Source organism: Hyperoodon ampullatus (assembly GCF_949752795.1).
Source record: "Hyperoodon ampullatus genome assembly, chromosome: 1".
Classification (NCBI taxonomy): Eukaryota; Metazoa; Chordata; class Mammalia; order Artiodactyla; family Ziphiidae; genus Hyperoodon; species Hyperoodon ampullatus.
Window position 1 is genome coordinate 12926812 of NC_136914.1, and position 19997 is coordinate 12946808.

The 19997-nt window shown below is 33.5% G+C and overlaps 1 protein-coding gene across 1 annotated transcript in view; it reads left to right on the forward strand.

Annotated features, from left to right (window-relative positions):
• Positions 1-998: 998 nt before the first annotated feature.
• Positions 999-19997, forward strand: part of CLGN (calmegin) — a gene marked incomplete at its 3' end in the record, with an annotated part of 30038 nt that continues 11039 nt past the window's right edge. Inside the window, exons 1-7 of the mRNA XM_079696501.1 lie at positions 999-1148; positions 3895-3968; positions 4639-4697; positions 7896-8037; positions 11585-11666; positions 13078-13270; positions 16194-16383. Coding sequence (XP_079552627.1) covers positions 1005-1148; positions 3895-3968; positions 4639-4697; positions 7896-8037; positions 11585-11666; positions 13078-13270; positions 16194-16383 — 884 coding nt within the window. The 5' untranslated portion in view covers positions 999-1004. The remainder of the gene's footprint in view (positions 1149-3894; positions 3969-4638; positions 4698-7895; positions 8038-11584; positions 11667-13077; positions 13271-16193; positions 16384-19997) is intronic.

The following is a 19997-nucleotide window of genomic DNA, read 5'->3' on the forward strand; positions in this document are numbered from 1 at the left end:
TAGAGTGCTATCTCATAAATTCAGTGTTTCTTAGGCAGACCCATATAGGTCTGTAGATATGTTCTGCAGGATATAAGAGTTCTAAGAATATACTTTAAAAAAAAATTTTTCATGTTGATGGTAATATAACTATACTCTGGATCATCTAAATGACTGACCACCTAATAACCAAGACTGCCACACTATTTCAGTATTCATATTTACTTGTTTAAAAGTCCACTGGCACCAAGAAATAGAACTTTCATTTTTAACATGCTAATGGGAATAGAGGGGGCTGTAATTATATAATTTATGTATTTCTGCCAGGAGGCAGCCAAATAATATTTGGCTTCTACTCATCTCAATTAATGCTATAAGGAACAGAGGTTTTGCAGTATTTGAATAGAGAAATGGTTATACAATTGACTCATCGTAGTATTATGGGGATGATAAATGCAAAAGAACTTTATTCATAGCACTCAACCTGGTTGCGATAAACCCTATATTTGTTTGAATTTCCAGCTGTGATTTGATTTCAGTAAAATACTATCACATTCAATTGTGATAAAATTATTTTTCTTTTTTTGGTGTTTACATATAAATATATTTTGTTTTTATAATTGTAAAATTTCCAATTGTATGGTTATATACACTTAAGCAACATTATAATAAAAAAGTAACTCAAGCGAACATTTAGGAATCATGATCCTTATTTCTTTTTTTTAGAGGAGTCCACATATTATGAGTTCATTGGTCACTGTTATCTATATCTTTAGGTTTGTGCCTTTGGCTCTTTGCTTTTAGAAGCAGGCCTTCAGCTGTAGACTCCTGTAAGATTTTGAAGTTTGTGTTATCACTTGTTCAAAGCATAATTTAAGTAAGTTTGGTAATGATTTGTTTTAAAAGCCATCCAAGAAAAAAAGAGGTATTAAGGAGAAATTATTTCTTTGTAAATATACTTACACATATTTTTCACAACTTTGTTTTGTTTTTACTGATTACTGTCAATTTCACAGATAATCAATATGCGTTTCCAAGGCTTTTGGCTATGTTTGGGTCTACTTTTCATCTCAATTAATGCAGAATTTATGGATGATAATGTTGAGATGGAAGACTTTGATGAAAATTCAGAAGAGATTGATGCTAATGAAAATGAATTCTCCTCAGAGGTAAGGTTATTGAGAAACAAGCTATAATTTATTCTTTTAGGGACTTCCCTGGCAGTCCAGTGGTTAAGACTTTGCCTTCCAGTGCAGGGGGTGCGGGTTCCATCCCTGGTTGGCGGGGAGCTGCTAAGATCCCACATGCCTCGCGGCCAAAAAACCAAAACATAAAACAGCAGCAATATTGTAACAAATTCAATAAAGACTTAAAAATTAGGTCCACATCAAAAAAATCTTTTAAAAAAGTAATAAAATATTCTTTTACATGATACATAGGGGTGACTAATTTCTTAAGATTCATTTCTATTCCAATAGTCTTTAGTTTCAATATAAATAGAAAAAACATTGCCTTTTTCCAACTATTTGTTGCTGTGTTTTTAATTTGTGCATGGCACCTAACACAGTTTTATTACCAAATAAATATGGGGAAGATCTTTACTATCAAACTAGGAGTTCATCACTGGCTAAAGAGGACTAAATACTTTAGCTAAGGGAAAGGTTTTTAGTCTTATTTCTGACACTGCACGCCCTTTTCAGATAAAAGAAAAGGTAGTATAATTTTCTCCTAGAAGTAAAGAAAGTAGTGTTTCTTTATTTCTCTGAGGAAAGAAAATGCTAAATAGGATGAATTAGAAAGGGGAGTGATGATGAGGTAGGCATTTAGTAAGGCTCACAGTGTTTCTGTCTTGAGGTAGTGACTGATAGGAGTCTGGAAAACGAGTCTGGAGGTTTTTGTACACTTTGACAATCCATAAGAGCTTTCACATTGAGAATATTCATATCTAATATTGAGATAATCAGAAAATTTTTTCAGAAATATTTTTGGTGAGGAAATATCAATTATATTGTGCTAGCCGCTGTTTAAAGGGCCAAGGAGAATAATATATAGTTGTTACAGACTTCCTTTTAGAGTCTTTTATTTGCAAATGCAAGTGTTGTTTAGCTGCTTAAGGTGAATATTCTTTCTCCTGTTAAGTTTTAAGCTCCACAAGGACATTTTTTTTAAAACTTGGTTCTGTGATCCACAGAAACTAAGTAGTAATCAAAGTGCTTATGGCTGACTTAGATACAGCTACTACGAGGGTTTTGGAGGTTAATACTTCAAAGAAATTTCAGATACCTACGACTCAACTATATTTGATGATAATTTGAGAAGATGATAAGAAATGGGAGGAACAATTTTTGATGCTTCTAATTTTATAGCATGAGTAATCTAGATATGATAAAGTACAAGTAAAGTATAAATAAAGTGCAAAATAAATTGCTGGTGATTTAAAGGGTCATCTAACAGAAGGAAGCCTCTTGTAACACCATTGCCCATTTTTGCCAATCCATAAAAATATAGAGAACAGTAAAGTTGTAAGTTCTAATTCAGAAAACTTCATGGGAGATTGGCAATTTGGGTAGCAGAATATTGACCTGTTAGTAAGTGTGTGGGATTTTGTTTAATTACTGATTTTCCTTCCTTAGACAGGAAATGTACTATTAGGGAAGGGTAGGGACAGTGAAAATAGTAAAAGTACTTCTGCATCCTTTTCTCGTAAGGCTGAGAGAAGAAATCTCATAATTAATCATATAGGTAAAATCATAAAGGCTGATTAAGAAAGGACCAAGATTTATCTATTACTGTAAGCAAAATTTTATTTATTCATCATCAGTTCAAATTATCTTTTGAGGGCTTCCCTGGTGGCACAGTGGGCTTCTCTGGTGGCGTAGTGGTTGAGAGTTCGCCTGCCGATGCAGGGGACACGGGTCGTGCCCCGGTCCGGGAAGATCCCACACGTCGCGGAGCGGCTAGGCCCGTGAGCCATGGCCGCTGAGCCTGTGCGTCCGGAGCCTGTGCTCCGCAACGGGAGAGGCCACAACAGTGAGAGGCCCGTGTACTGCAAAAAAAAAAAAAAAAAAAAAAAAAAATTATCTTTTGACAATTTGTCAATAAATTTAATTTAAATTATTTTATTGGTGCATTTGGTATAGTGTAGTGGGTAACTGTATAACCTTTAGAACCTAGGCTCATATCTTTTAAGTCCTGCAAGTGTCTAACTGTATGACAGTGTGCAAATTATTTTGCCTGTCTCCCACAGTTTCATCATACGTAAAATGGGAACAATAAAGTACTTCCCGCATAGAAATATTATGAGGATTAAAAGAGCCATCAAATCACACACCCCCCCCCATCATTATCATCATAGCAGCTAACACTTACATGGCACTTGAAACAATGCTTTGAGATAATTGCTTTGCAGTCCTTTCTCTTTTGAATCTTATTTTTCCTCTGGGTTTCTAATTTCTCAGAATGTTGTCATCATTCTCTAGTCACATAACAGTGAAATTTAAGAATTAATTTTAAACTAACCTATGTGCTTACTAAGTTTTTCATCTTATATGTTTTTCATCTTTTGCTTCTAGTGATTTTTTATCCTCAAATATTGTCACCTGTTAGAATCCTTTCAAAGCCAGGTCCACTGCATCATGAGGCCTTGGCTAATTACTTCCTCCCATCCCTCCTGTGTTAGAAGGAGTCAGTGTATTCTGTTTGCACATAGAGTTTTTTTCCGTTGTGTATCTCTTATATTCTTCTGTATTTTCTTACCAGTAGAATACAAAGTTTTGAGGCCAGAGACCATGTCACCTACCATCTATCTATATTACCTATATTTGCATTCCATACTAGGTTCTTAATTAGTGAGATTATTTAATTAAAATATTTGTGAAGGTGAATAACTTTAGATTTTTAAAATCTATTTTCTAGATTAAATATAAGACACCTCAACCTATAGGAGAAGTATATTTTACGGAAACTTTTGATAGTGGAAGGTTGGCTGGGTGAGTATTCATTCAGAATTTTTTCCTTGATTTGATTAGCTTTTTTGAAGTTATTGGTTGTTAGCCTATGAAAATTGCCTGTACCACAGTATCTTAAAAAAGGGTTAACATACTTTATTTCACGGTGTAAACCAATACCTTAACACATTTTTATTATTGATAGAAGTGTTTAATTTGAATTGTTATCATTTATACAAGGAAAATATACAAATGAATCATGAATGTAAAGTGAAAACTTACAACATTTCTTCATTCCTTAGAACAGATATTAATAACATAATTTCAGATGACAAATTCAAGTTAATGTTTTATCCTAAATAATGGTAAAAAACCAATAAAAGTTATTATTTATTGATCATTGTATACCAAACACTGTCCTAAGTAGGTGGGTAAGAACTATCTTTATCTGCCTTTTACCAGTAAGGAAACTGAGGCTTAGTGTACCTTAGCTATGATCATACAGCTAGTAAATTGCAGATTCTAAATTTAATTTAACTCTAGCTTTACAGGATTATGTGTAGACATCCTTATTTAGCCTCTAAGTATTCATTTGTCTTAGAAGGAAAAGCAACTATTGGGTAATCTTCTGTTGTATTTCTGATATGCATTGTATCTATAAATTGTTAGTTTTATTTTTAATGATACACATTTCTTTCAACTTTATTTATAGGTGGGTCTTATCAAAAGCAAAAAAAGATGATACAGATGCGGAGATTTCTATATATGATGGTAAAATATTTATTTAAATATTCAACGTAACCAGTATGACCCAGAGTTCACTAGCTTTTGAGATTATATTTTTATTAAATATACCTGAGGCCCCATCCTGCTTCACAACAGTATCTTGTCAAAAGACAAATAGAGTCTTTTGCCTTGTCTCCTTTCCAATATTTCTGGAAGTCCAGGTAATCCATACTTAAGCTACCATCCAGTTTTCTAACTCTGAACAGTTAAATTTTCACTCCCCTGCAGTTAGTCTCTTGCAGGATCTCCCAGGCTACTGCTGTTCTCTACTGTTTTCTCTCAAGCATGGGCCGCCTAGATCAAGTTATAACTTTTGGCAGGGTCCTCCTAGAGGACATTTATGAGAGCTGTGGGACATGTGGCTCCAAGCCCACAGCCATTATCACCGCATCTCTGATAGGTTATCTTCACACTTCACTGTGAAGGAAAAGTCCTGTATGCAAGGGTCACCTTTTCTTCCCCAACAGGACTCTCCTGGAGCGTGACAGAAGAATTTCTTCCTCTTCTTAGTCTAAAACCAGCCTCCTCAGTTGTTACATCCTAAAGCAGGATCAGCCTCAGTCAACGTGACATATAGTGGGAATTTCCTCTCTCTCAGAGGACCTCAGACCCATAAGCATGTGACCTCACACTGAGACTCCAACAGGAGTTACATGAGAATAACAACAGAACAACTAACAGCATGTATAGGATGGCAGCTGTCTACTTCCGTTCCATAGTGTCTGTTTTAGTATGAGATAAAGATCATGCCTGCATGTCTTCCTTTGTAGTGTTCTCCATCCCCATAAGCGTATATGCTTATGTACTCCAAAAAGAACTCTACCATATGCCCAGAACAAGCAATACTGCATTCAGTCTAAATCCATTTAGAGAAAAGAATAATTTCCCTCGAAGAAGCAGCAAGTCTGCAGAGATAGAACACTACCTAAAATAATACCCACAGAAATACCTGCCATCAAACAGAATGCTTGACTTAAAACATCTATGTTTAGCTTACTTTACAGTTTTTTTAGAACAACATTGGGTAGATATTTGCTTTATGTTTGTGTTTTAGAAGTATCTGTTGATGGAGTTTTCCTAAAATTAGGATATGGTCTATTTTAGGACTGAGTTTGTCTCTATTTGTTGCTGGACAAAAATGACTTAGTGTTTAAATGAGTTTTTCCCCCACCAGCTTAGAATTAGAACTCAAGCAAGCAGAAAACAAGCTTCTTAACACCTAAGTTTGGTCTATAGTCTTATTAAACAAAATTATCCACGAAAATAATTCTTTAGCATATTAGATTTGGTATGTTTGGTTGACTTTTTTCAATTTCTTGAAAGCAACTTTGAAAAATACAGAATCTCTTAAAGTTCCAGGTCCTGAAAATGGCATTTTGTATATAAATATTAGCAATGTTGTTTATATAGTGGTTAGTTGAGACCAATATCAGTTTCTTTGCAGGAATATTTAGTATTTCTAGTCGTTAATCACAGCTTCCATCAAGTGCCACTTGAGTAAAACTAATTCCTATATTTTCAGGAGTAAGCAAATCTCTGTGAAACAAGTGCTGGGTAACAGGGTTTGCATTTGGAGGAGACTTATTTAAATTTTTCAGATTAAGTTATTAATAAAAGTATAGCTGTTTAAAAAATCACCAGTTCTTTAAGTGACCAACTTTCAGGATATCTTATAAAATTTTGTGAATTCTTTTTGAAATTATAGTTACATCAGAGTTCATATTACCTGGCACTGTATAGAATTTGAGTAAATAATTGGTTAATGAAAAGTTATTGTTGATTTGAAGTTGGGAAAAACCTCTTGTACTTGAAGAATAATCACCTTGTCGCAGGTTTTCTAAAATTAAAGTAGTACTTTTAGATAGTACCTTTTCATAGCAGATAAATGTATGCATGTAATTACAAAAGAAGGCAACATAGTTTAAAAAAGCCTTTACTATCAGTATCCTAAAACCCCTAAAGATAAAGTTGTTACTTCTTAAAAGAAGACCTTTGTGATTAGGTCAAGCCACAGGTTAGTAGTGATAATACAGTTGCTCATCAGTGTGAGAGAAGAAAAACCAAATGAATTCACTTTTTTTAGAAAAGTATACTATAGCCAAATTAGGGGACAAAAAGGAAAAGAAACTTGAAAACTTTAAAAAATGTATTCTTAAAAACCCAATACTGTGTGTACAATGATAGACCAAAATATACCCCTCTCTGGTTCATGAGACTGTCAGGTTCTTGCACTGTTGTTTTTTAGAAAGAAAAAAATGTGTATAAAGTACATTAGTAATTCAAAAGTGCCCATTAATATTTCAAGTTGGCACAATACCGGAAAATAGCCAGTTTTCGCTAAATTGAGTTTTCTTGGAATAGGCGATACCTCTAATTTTCAAAGCTAGAACATTTTATACAAATTAATATAAATTAGTTATTTTCTGTTTTAAAAAGAGTAAAGGAGGAGAGTCCAATCCACAACTTTGGGGCTGCAGCTAACCCGTCTAGCTTTGCATTATATGCTGCCTGTGATCTAATTGCAGGAGCTTCCTGATCTTAAACATGGGAAATTCCAGCCCAGAGAGGACCTAACTCAGCTTTGCTGTGCTACAACCTAGTGCTTATCTAGTATGTATGACTTCCTTGGCCAAAAGTTCTGAGAACTGATTGGCTTAGCTTAGGAAGTGTTAACTTTAGTTTGTGTTCTCTGGGCATAACAATTTTCAAATTAAAATTTAAATCTCTACAGTAACTTCTGCAAAGTAAGAAAAGTAGCTGATGATACCATAAATTTCAAAAAAATTGACTGAGGCAAACTCATTTTGTGTTAAGGATGTATTTTGTCTCCTGTGTAATTTAAAAATACCTCATTTTAAAAATACAATGTTGATAGACCATATGAGACAAACCACATTTTGTGATTTCATTGATTACAGTCTTTCAGAGAAATCCAAACTAAGCCAGCTTTAGAGGTGCTTTAATTAAATACTGTAGGGTCTGTTATTTATTAGTTTCGACAGTTTTAAGAGAAAAAGAGAACATACATACCTACAGGTACAGATATTATTTCCTGATTTAAAATGTGATTTTATTTTTCCCAAGTAGCCTTCATGGAAGAATCTTATTGGTCACCACTTTTGATAAATAATTCTTAAGTCAATGTTTTTGGTTTTAGTTTAACTTGCTTTGTTTGTATTTTAGGAAGATGGGAAATAGAAGAATTGAAAGAATATCGAGTACCTGGTGACCGAGGACTGGTGTTGAAATCTAGAGCAAAGCATCATGCAATATCTGCTGTATTAGCAAAACCTTTCATCTTTGCTGATAAACCTCTGATAGTACAGTAAGTTTTATGTTTTTAATACTTTTTCTGACATTTATATTAGTTTTATATAATTTGGCTTCTGAATATAGGTATAATGGGTATAAAATGGGCATAAAAAACCAGATTTTCCTTTTCCATTTCATTTGCTTAAATACATAATGCATGTATACACACAGACACCCTGAGGTTTCGAGTGAAAAGCAGGTTAGTTGAAAAATTATATAATATATGCTATAATATGCAACATTCCACCACCATAAACTATATAGTGCATACTAAAATCACCATTTTTATTTTAACTCTTTACTTAAAATGACTTGCTATTAAGATATATTAACCTCAGTATATTCAGAATGGAACCATAAATATTGCTGGTAAACCAGTGATAAGATTCAAAGGCAGCAAATTCATTTAAAGAGAAAGTGCCCTTTTAAAGGGCACATGATCTCACAGACAGTCACCCTTTCCCTCCCCTGCTATATGACATAAACTAGTTTTATTGTCATGTTGTTTGCATGTGTAACTGTCGTAAAATCAAGTGTAAATTCCTCAAGCTTATTTCACCTGTACTGGTATAAAACCAAAATAGATGTGTACAAATACAATTATAAAAACAATGAAATTCATATTAAAAACAAAGAAAAGGAAATGTAGAAATGTTGCTTTCTACCTTAGAAGATTGGGCTGTCCGAAGTTAATTACAGTGTAAGGAAATACCATTAACTGTAAACTTAACACTCCAGAACCACTTCAGTTTTTTGTTAACATGTTAAATATATTCCTATGTGGTGTAACTAAAATGCCATTTTGTATTTTAGAAATTTAAAACAATATGGCATTTGGTATAATTGGGCTAATTTTTCAGCTGTGATGCTTTGGCTTAGTTGCACTGTTATTTCAATAAATGTAAAATATCAAATAATGTCAAAGAGTATACAACCATTTAAACAAATGAAAAATATTGTTATAAGTACTTACTGGGATTAATATTTGAGCTTGATATATGTCATTATTCAGAGTTTGGGGTTTCTTTTTTCTTGAAAATTTGAAAGTAATCTTCTTATTCTGTTGAAGTTAGGTGAATATAATATCATTTTCTATTTTAATCCTTTGTGGCTTAAATGAAAGGGTAACGGAAAATAATATAAAGTTTAACTTCTCCAGAGTAAAATGAATCAAATTTGGCATTTTCAGAAAGTATAAATCACTGCTAGGCAAGCAAGTGAAAGATAGCTTGCAAGATTAGAAGCAAGGATAATAAGTCTAAAAAAATTATTAAAGCAGTTGTGAAATTATTATTCTGAAAAAAGAAAAGGAGAATCAAGAAGAATGGAATAGCAGTGTTTGATATGCTTGAAAACAGTTCAAAGAAGGATAGTGAATATTTGTTATTCTTAATTTTGATGAAATGAGATGAATAAAAAGAAATTTTATATTAACTACTATAAATACTATAGATTTATGACATAACTTTACTCTAAAGCTGCTTTTTCCAAATTGTGTACATATTAATATGCATTACGTGGTCATATAAGTTTTAGAAACTAAGAATATCTAAACCTTAAAGATAAGGAAGCATATTTGCCCATTAAAGACTTTGAGAAGTTCTCTGTATGAAAACCTGTTTTTAACTTGAATATTTTGTTTCCCAAACATAATTGACCACAGAAGTTTTTTACCCCCCTAGCAATAATTACTATTTCATGGGACAGTTTAGAAAATGCTACTCTAAAGAAAATAGGGTTAACATATATTCTGCATTTGTCCTCATTTTTCCTGTGATTTAAGATTAGCAGCAGTGAAGCTCTATGACATACATTTCACTGATCCTCGAATCCATTGTGAACTATTTATACTAGGCACAAGTTAATGATTTAAAAAATCTGGAAGTTTGCAGCGTATGAAATAGACATAGTGATCGAGTCTAGGCATACTAAGACAGCAGAGCTGTCTTAACATTTATAGATACAATTTACACAATTGTTCTCTCTAGTTCTTTTCACAGAACCCTTTCTCCTTGGATCACCTATACTAAAACTATATCTCTTTTTATTTTATTTTACTTAGAGTAGCAAATATTTACCTTTAGTTCACATTATGCAGCATTCCTTTTACTTTGTACTCTTCAAAGACATGTTTCATGAAAAAAAGTTTATCAGCTACTGCTTAAAAGTATTGATAAGGCTTTGAGGAAACAAACTATTTAAAAAATGAAAAAGAACAAAACAAAACTTTTCTTCTGATCATAACAGAAGCTAACATTTTTGAGTATTTATTGGCTCATCACTGTGCATGACAACTTCTAATCATCATAACAGTCCTTTGAGGTGTAGGTATGGGCAATATTCCCACGTTACAGATGAGCAAATAGAGACTAGAGCTTCAGTAACGTGCCTTTAGCCGAGGTATTACCAGAATCCAGAAAAAAATCTCAGGTCTTCCTGACTCAGAAGTACTTGCTTGTAACCACTGTTGCAGATATCTTGAGAAATAAAGCAGAGTAGAAAGTAGGGAGGGGAATCACCATAATCTCCAGCAACTCAGAGATGATCACTTAAAAGTTTACTGTATTTTCTCTATTTCTTTTCTATACAAAATACATATACTAATTGGGTTCAAACTGTCAAAGTTTTGTATGCTTTTTTTTTTTTTACTTTGTCTCTAAACTTTCTTCAGAAACATTTTAAACTATAGTCCTTCATTAAAATTATCACTGTGTCTTGTTGCTCCTCTAGTTTTCATCTCTTTTTGCTTTAATTCATTAAACCAAATCATAACTTTTTTGGTTTTCACTGTTTTTCAGTTTGATAACTGGTTTGTCACATGTAATTCATCAATTTACTGAAAATCTCTTCTAAATAGTGTTCAGTAAGACTGTCATTGCCTAAACAAGACAAAACAACAACGGAACTTTTGCTGAGAATTAGAGTGTTGTAAATCTATGAAGAGACTGCCATGTCAGTTCACTCTTTTAGCTGTTACACTGTGTTTCCCCTATCTCCTGGCTGTTAAGATCTGAAATATTCCAGGTTATTGACTGAGATTATGAAATCTCTTTGCTGGTGGTATTTAATTAAATGTACAACTTATTTAACATGGTTTCAGTGTAGCTGAACTAAAAGACAAATTAGTAGCAGACTGGATATCTAGGATCATTAGCAATTTCTTAGAAATTTATGCTGTAGCCATGACCCCCATAGTCTTTGTTTTTAGTTTATAAAGACTATGTATAGTACGTACCTTATTTTAATTTGAAGTTTCCTGTTAAAAGTTTTAGTCGAAGTATTTTATTCTTAATTCAACAGTTTTGATGAAAAAAATTATTTCGACAAATTGGTTGGCTTTTGTATAGTTGATTATAATCATTCTATTTTTAGTATTTTAAGGATGTGCACAGAAAAGTCATTTCTGCTTGTTCCCTATAGGTTGTGGATATGCTTTGTATGAGCTTTCTGGTAATGTAAAATATTTGTGTTTAAATGAATTGAGAGTAAAACATTAGATTTTGAAGAACAGTTAGTAATTTTTATTTATCAGCAGTATGATTCTTTTTCCCTTCATTTAGATATGAAGTAAATTTTCAAGATGGTATTGATTGTGGAGGTGCATACATTAAACTCCTAGCAGACACTGATGGTTTGAATCTGGTATGATATTTTAATGTTTAAGAAAACCTTATTAAAGTTAATAAGTATTTTTAAGGAGCAATTGACACAACTGAAGTTTTCATTTTCAACTGAAATCGAAAATAACTTTGAAAATTTTTATCCACCGTGAGTTTATATAGCTTTTACAGTGTGCCTTCAAGTTTCATACACAGCTGTGTTACTTGATGGCATCAGTTTTGTAATCATTAGCCACATAAAAAAGTTTGCTATGTCTATAAATAAAAAATAACCTGGTGCTTATAAATGTCACTAAAAGGTCAGCTTACAGTTATTTTCTTTACAAAATAATAATCACAGGAAAAGTAAGATAACGGAGCAAAGTAGTAAAACAAAATGGCCAAAGAACCAAATTAAAAAGGCAGGCCAGTTCAGGAATTGGCAGTCTGCAAAAATTTACTAAGTTAAAAATGTTTTCATAGTGAAGCAGGTTACATTAGGACCATTTGAGGTTTGGAGACATTTCTTATAGCATCCTCCTACAGGAGGCTATGTCAGGATTTCTGCATATAACAAAAATAAGATAAAGAGACATTAATGAGATATTTGTCAGAATGCGTGGCTATGAAACAGATTAAAGGATTCATTTACTGTTATTAGGATCCGGTAAAGGGGAAGCCATTTGTAGTAGATGGTGAAACACTTAGGTATTGTGAGGTGATGATCACCTGAAGGTACAATGGCAATAATAAAGTCAAATACCAACTATTTTTCTAAGCACGTTATCTAATTAATTCAGTTAATCCTCAGAGAAACCTTATAAGGTACGTACTATTATTATCTTCATCAGAGGTAATGAAATAGAACCACAGGGAGGTTAAGAAATTTGCTCAGGGCCACACACAACTGGTTTAAAGGCAACGGTAGGATTTGAACTCCAGATCCCATGCTCTTAACCAGTGTCCATTCCAAATGAAGAGAAATGACCAGTAATAAAATGGGGAGCATGTTGCTGTATCTGTTTTTGAGTCTGAATCTCTTCTTCACATTGTGCTAAGGGGTGCCATTTTCTGGTGTCTTACTGAATAGTAGTAATGGCTAAGTAAGCACTGTAGTCTTAAGTCACAGAATGCTTTTCTCTGTGCTTAATTTTCTTAATAAAATATTAATAATACAGATCTATATAGAGCAACTAAAACATTATGATGTTGCTAGAGTGGTTCCAGCTTCTCTCCTACATCTTGAGGATGGAATTAGTGTGTGCACTTAAAAAACTATTTTGAAATAAAATTTGTTGTGTTTTCCACATCCTTTATTGTCAATTGTGTCAACTAATTCTTTGGTGAATTAGCATTTGATACGTTTTTGTGAACTCTACCCAATGGGGTAGAATAGAGAAATCCATTAAATACTCTAATTCTGGACTAATCCCAATACTCATCTCTCTTTGAAGGAAAGCTTTTATGATAAAACATCCTATACCATTATGTTTGGACCAGATAAATGTGGAGAAGATTATAAACTTCATTTTATCTTCCGACATAAACATCCCCAAACTGGAGTTTTTGAAGAGAAGCATGCCAAACCTCCAGATGTAGACCTTAAAAAGTTCTTTACAGACAGGAGGACTCATCTTTATACCCTTGGTATGTCCTTTTAATTCATTAATTAATTCAAAGATATTTGTTGACCACCAATGTTTTCATGGCAAGTGCTTTGGGAGAAACACAGGTCCTTCTGTTAAGGGCTTATCTCTTTAGGAGAATACTTACAGCACAGGTAGAAAGTAAAGTGTCGTATGAGGTACTTAAGAGCTCAAAAACAATATTACTTTCAGTTTGGAAACTTGGAGAAAACCTAGTGAAGGCGGTTATATTTGACCTAGTCTTGAAGTGTAGATACAATGTGGGAGATAGGAGAGGAAAGGGATATTTTAGGCACCCTGACATTAGTGGTGCTGAAAGAATAGAAAACTGGAGAAAAAGGTTAAAGAGGAGGAAGCCCTTAATATTAGACTTTATTCTATAGGCAGTTGTCATTGTTGGGTCCTGCCTTGTGGTAGTTGTGGGAAAACTTTGAAAGGGAAAGCATTGAGCAACCATCTATTAACATACTTAGCTTTACCTTTGTAACTAGGAGTTTGCGTATATGTTGACTAGGAGGACATGGGATTGTTTTTCCTCTTCCCAAGAACATACAATTACAGAGGTTTGTTCTGCCCATGATTACTTAAAATCACAGCATGTCAGAACCTAACAGGACAACTCCATCCAAGACTAAGATATTTCAGTTTTCTTTCCAAAAACTGCAGTTACAGAAACATTCATTTTGTCTGCCAACATAGGGACCAATTTTATTTTTAATATCAGCATTGATATCAAATACCTTTTTCTGAAATTGGACTAGTACTAGACATTTTGGGAAGCATAAAGTAAACTGTAGAAATGTAGAGATAATGAGAAATTATAACTAGGAAAAATGAATTTTAATTAGACTTTGTATAAACCTGGTCAAAAGCACTTTGGTAGTGTAATCAAAGGCCACAATTCCACTTTCAGGAATTTATCCAAAGAAAATAATCCAGAAGAAAGAAAATGACCTATGTGTAAAAATATACTGTAAATTGGAAGCAACCCAAATGTTACAGTAGTGGTTTTCTTTCTATACAATACAAAATGATAACTATGAAAATATTTGGCAACAAGGAAGAGACATTTATAATATTAAAATTGGGAAAGAAAACGAGATTCAAATTGGAGGCACATCCTGATGGCCACTAGACATATTGTGCAAACAAAAAGAAAAAGACTAGAAAAAACTAATTTTTATTAATCACCTGATAGGTACCATGCTCTATGCTAGACACTTTGTTTACAACCGTCCTGTGTTTCTCTCTATTTTGCCTTAATCTAGGTTAAGTAACTTGCCCTAGGAAACAAAAGTAATTGGTTAAGACTGGAATTAAAACTCAAGTCTGACTCTTAAACATTTGCTTTTCTTACTACTATACACAAAAACTTTTGTTGTGCTAGGATTATCGAGTGGCTATTTTCTTTTTAAAAAAACTTTCTGTAATACTACTATATTTTTATAACATTATCCTGTAGTTGTTCTAAGAACCTTACAGGGTCCCTTAAAAGACTTTATAATCCAATGCCTTTTGTTGTAAATTCATTTAGAACATTGAATACAGTTTTATAAACGGAAAGGTTTTTTGGCTAAAAATTTTGGGCAAAGATGTCTTTTCACATATGTGTAATTATCATGTGCTTTTCTGATTTATTATAATTTTAAAACATTTCAGATGCAAAATTTATTCAGAAAATAGTCTTTTTGGGATTTTTCTTGAGAAATGTCTTTTTTTTTATTAGAAAGGGTCTAGCACATTTTTGCATTTAAGATCTTATTTTCAGTTCTGCTTCAATCTTGACTTTTTTCTTTTGTGTAGTAATATAGTTTTATAATCTCAGCTGTAATAGAAGAGGAAATGGTGGAGAAAAAAGAGAAGGGAGAAAATACTGAGTGTTCGTTTACATTATTTGAGTTTGTATATAAATTGCAATATTTGATTTTGATATAAATAATTTGTCATTGTTATGACTGAAACCTCTGGAGATTGTTATTACTTCAGAATTGCTTTTACAGAAAGTGGTAGCCCATTTACCTAGTTAAGTCAGGATCATCCTGACATTTATTGACAGCTCCTACTTCCTTAACTTACTAAAAGCAAACGTTAAGTAGCTACTTTCATTTACAATTCTTTCCAAAGATATAAATTATACTCAGTGACTCCCCACCCCATGTTTACAGAAGGGAAAAAGAGCTTTTATTTTGTCATTACAATGATAAGGGGGTCCTTTATGAAACTTTTGGCTTAGGGACTTTTAAAGAGCTAGAATTTACCTCAAAACAAACGTACTGAAGTATGACGTTGAATATTTTCAATCATCCTTAAGACATTTTTCACTATGGTGTATGAATCAATAAATTTTAAATGCCAATGAGCTTTATAGATTTCTAGGAAATCATAAGAATGTATCAATGTTAAGTTCCTGATTTTGGTGCCTAGATTTGGGTTATATAGGAGAATGTCCTTGTTTATAGGAAATATACATTAAAACATTCAGGGATGATACGGATGAGGTCAGTAATTTACTCTCAAGTAATTCAAGAAAAAATAAGGTTCTTTATAGCATACTTGCAACTTTTAAAGTTTGAGGTCATTTCAAAAAATTATTTTAAAATAGTGAAGATTGGGTTGTATTCTTTAACTATGAAAGAGTGAAGCTGACTGGTCATGTGAGTCCTAAGCTGAGTTAGCTATTGGGTATTTTTTATTTTAGAAGTAATGGAGCGTTTTATTAAATTATTATTATTACTTAAAATTTTATCTTTGGTTTTAGAAAGCATTATATCTAGTGATTTCAGTGTATTTTGATTTAATACGTCGGTAATTCCTCTATTGTGGTTGAGAGAAAATTTTACCCATGAAGTTTAGGGTAGAAGATTATCTTTAACATGTCATGTCTGTCAATATGATAAGTGTATTATGTTTAAATTGGTCTTTAGTGATGAATCCAGATGACACATTTGAAGTATTAATTGATCAGATAGTTGTAAACAAAGGAAACCTACTAGAGGATGTGGTTCCTCCTATCAGTCCTCCCAAAGAAATTGAAGATCCCAGTGATAAAAAACCTGATGATTGGGATGAAAGAGCAAAAATCCCTGATCCTTCTGCTGTCAAACCAGAAGACTGGTAAGCAAAGAATTCAGTAGCAAAGCGTTCTTTGTCATAAAGTAACGTGTGTTTATCTGAAGTAACGTGTGTTTAAGTGAAGTTTACAACCAATGAAGCTTATTCTTTTAAACATCAGTACTACTTATTTTGACTATTTTGGGTGAAATACTTCTCTAAAACGGATTTTGCACTCCCCTGCCTCTTAATTATCTTAATTTTCATTTTAATTAATATTTTAATTTTGTTGCCCTTTTCAATATAGTATTTGTATTTTGTATGTTTTCAATGCTGTGGGGGAAAAAATTCCATGAATCTAAAACACCAACACTTTAATTTTAGTTCCCAGTTTGATCTTTATCATGTATGTGTGTGCGTACTTTACATAGTTGCGGTGTTTTCAGTTAATGATTAGTTGGCTTAAAAAGCCGTATTCTCAGCATCTTATATAGGATTTACTCATACCATAAAATGTTCACTAGCTGAGTATTTGTGTGGTTTCCATTCTACAGGATTATGAATATTTTCCTTAAAAGAAATGTATTCAGTTCCAGATTACCTATAGCTTGAATTCAGATGGTGAGGGATACTTTTATATCTCTCCATTTAACTGAGATATTCTTTGTCCTTCAAATATGTTTTGTAATTTCTCCCTAAAATCTTGTTACCTTTATTCCTAAGAACGTTTTTTTTTTCCCTGCTGACAGTTAACTCTTAATTATGGTTTTGCTAAGTAGATTGTCTGTCTTTATGTATTTAACCCACCCTATTGGCTATCTATTGCTGTGTAACAAATTACCAAAAAACTGAAGACAACAAACATGAACTCACCCAGTTCCTGAGAGGCAGGAATCTGGGAGTGGCTAGCTCCCAGGTTCTGGCTCAGACTCTCCTGAGGTTGCAGTCGAGCTGCCAGTAAGAGCTGCCTGCATCTGAAAGCTTGGCTTGGGCAGCTGGAGGATCCACTTCCCACTGGCTTCTTGTAGCCTTTGTCAGGAAGTTTCAGTTTCCTGCCACCTAGGCCTCTCCTTAGGTCTGCTCATGACATGGCAGGTGGCTCCCCTAGAGGGAGTGATCCAAGAGGGAGAGAGCACAACCACAGAAATTGCAGTGCCTTTTATAACCTAATCTCAAAAGTGACATGCCATCACTTCAGCTGTATTCTGTTTGTCACACAGACCAACCCTAGTACAGTTGGGAGGTGACTACATAAAGGTAGATGTACTAAGTATGAGTAAAAAAAGTTTTATTCTTAGTTTACTAAGTTTTTTTTCCCCATGATTGGGTGTTATATTTTGTAAAACACTTTTTGTGCATCTATTGAGATGACCACGTGGTTTTTCTCCTTTATTTTCTTAGTGTGGTGAATTATATTGATTGATTTTCTAATGTTGACTAACCTTGCAATCTCCTTGGTCAACAAGTATTGTCCTTTGGATGTTTGCTGGATTCTGATTGCATGTTTTTTTTCCTGTCAGATTTATTGAAGTATAATTTTCATACAGTTAAATCCATTTATTTTAGATATACAGTTCTATGAATTTGGAAAAATATATACAGTGATCTAACCACTACCGCAGTCATGATGTAGAATATTTCCATCATTCCCCAAAGGCCTTTATATCCTTTTGTAATCAATTCCCTCCTTCCACCTTTAACCTCTGGAAACTACTGATGTAATTTCTGTCCCTTATAGCTTTGCCTTTTCCAGAATATCATATAAGATGGAATTATACAGTATATAACTTTTGTTTCTGATTTCTTTCACTCAGAATGATGTTTTCTGAGATTTATCTGTATTTTTTGCTTGTATCAGTAATTAGTTTTGTTTTATTGCTGAGTAGTGTACCATTGTAGGGATGCATCATAATTTGTTTATCCATTCACATATTGATGGAAGTTTTGGTTGTTTCCAGTTTGGGGCAATTATGAATAGAGCTGTTACAAACATTTGTGGTCAGGGTTTTGTATAGACATAATTTTTCCTTTTTCTTTGATAAATACCTAGGAGTTTGATTGTACAATAAGTGTATGTTTAAATTTGTAAGAAACTGCCAAACTTTTCCAAAGGGCTATACCATTTTGCATTCCCACCATTATGTAAGAGTTCCAGATGTTATACATTAACAGCATTTTGTATTATCTGTTTTTTTTAACTGAGATATAATTGACATATAATATTGTAATAGTTTACATGTACAACATAATGATTTGATATATGTATATATTGCAAAATGATCACTACAGTAAGTTTAGTTAACATCCATCACTTCACATAGTTAACAGCTTTTTTTCTTGTTTTGAGAACTTTTAAGATTCACTCTTCTTAACTTTCAAATATATGATATAGTGTGGTGAACTGTAGTCACCATGCCGTACCTTACATCCCCAGGACTTATTTATCTTATAACTGGAAGTTTGTACCTTTTGACCTTTTGGTATTATCTGTTTTTGTTTTTCTGTTTTTCTTCGGGTATTCTAAAAGGTTTGTAGTGGTATCTAATTGTAGTTTTGATTTACATTTCCCTAATGACTAATCCTTAATTTCCCCAATTTTCATTTACTTGCCATTCATATCAATTTCTTTGGAGAAGTATCTTTTCAATTTTTTCCACTGCTTTATTTGGGTTATTTTTTTATATTCAGTTATGAGAGTTCTTTATATTCTGGATACAGGTGTTTTGTCAGTTATCTAGTTCTGTATAACAAATTACCCCAAAATTTAGTGGCTTAAAAACAGCATTTGTTATCTCTCAGTTTCTTGTGATTCAGGATTCTGACTGCAGCTTAGTAGGTCCTTTGGCCCTGGGCCTTTCAGCTGCAGTTAAGATGTCAGCTGGGGCTATAGTCATCTAAAGGCTCAATGAGGAGCGGATCCAGTTTCAGTTTCACTCAAGTGGGCATTGGCAGGATTTAGTCTCTCAAGGGACTGAATTGTTGTTGGACTGAGGGCCTCAGTTCCTGGCTGGGTGTTGGCCAGAGTCATCCCTTGCTTCCTTGCAATCTAGGCCTCACCACAGAGTATCTCACAACATGGTAGCTGTCTTCAACAGAAGCAAGGGAGAGAGGAAGGGAGGGGAGAAGAGAGTGCGAAGAAGATGGAGGTTACAGTCTGTGCTGGGTTAACACTGTCCTCCAAAATTCCATGTCTACCCAGAACCTGTAATTGTGACTTTATTTGAATTAGGACCTCTGCATCTCTAATCAAGTTAAGATGAAGTAATACTGGATTAGGGTGGGCCCTAAATCTAGTACTACCGGTGTCCTTGTAAGAAGAGGGAAATTTGGACACAGACACACAGGGAGAACACGATGTGACAATTGAGGCAGAAATTGCAGTGATGCATCTACAAGCCAGGGAATGCCAACGGTCGTCAGTGGCCACCGGAAGCAAGGAAGAAACAAGGAAAGATCCTGTCCTGGAGCCTCCAGAGAGAGCATGGTCCTGCCCAAAACTTTGATTTCAAATTTCTAGTCTCCAGAATTGTGAGATAATAAATTTCTGTCACTTTAAGCCACCCAGATTGTGGTGTTTTGTCACAGCAGCCTAGGGAAACTAATATATAGTATTTTATAACTTAATCTTGGAAGTAACATACCATTACTAATTTCTGTTCATTAATAGCACGTTATTA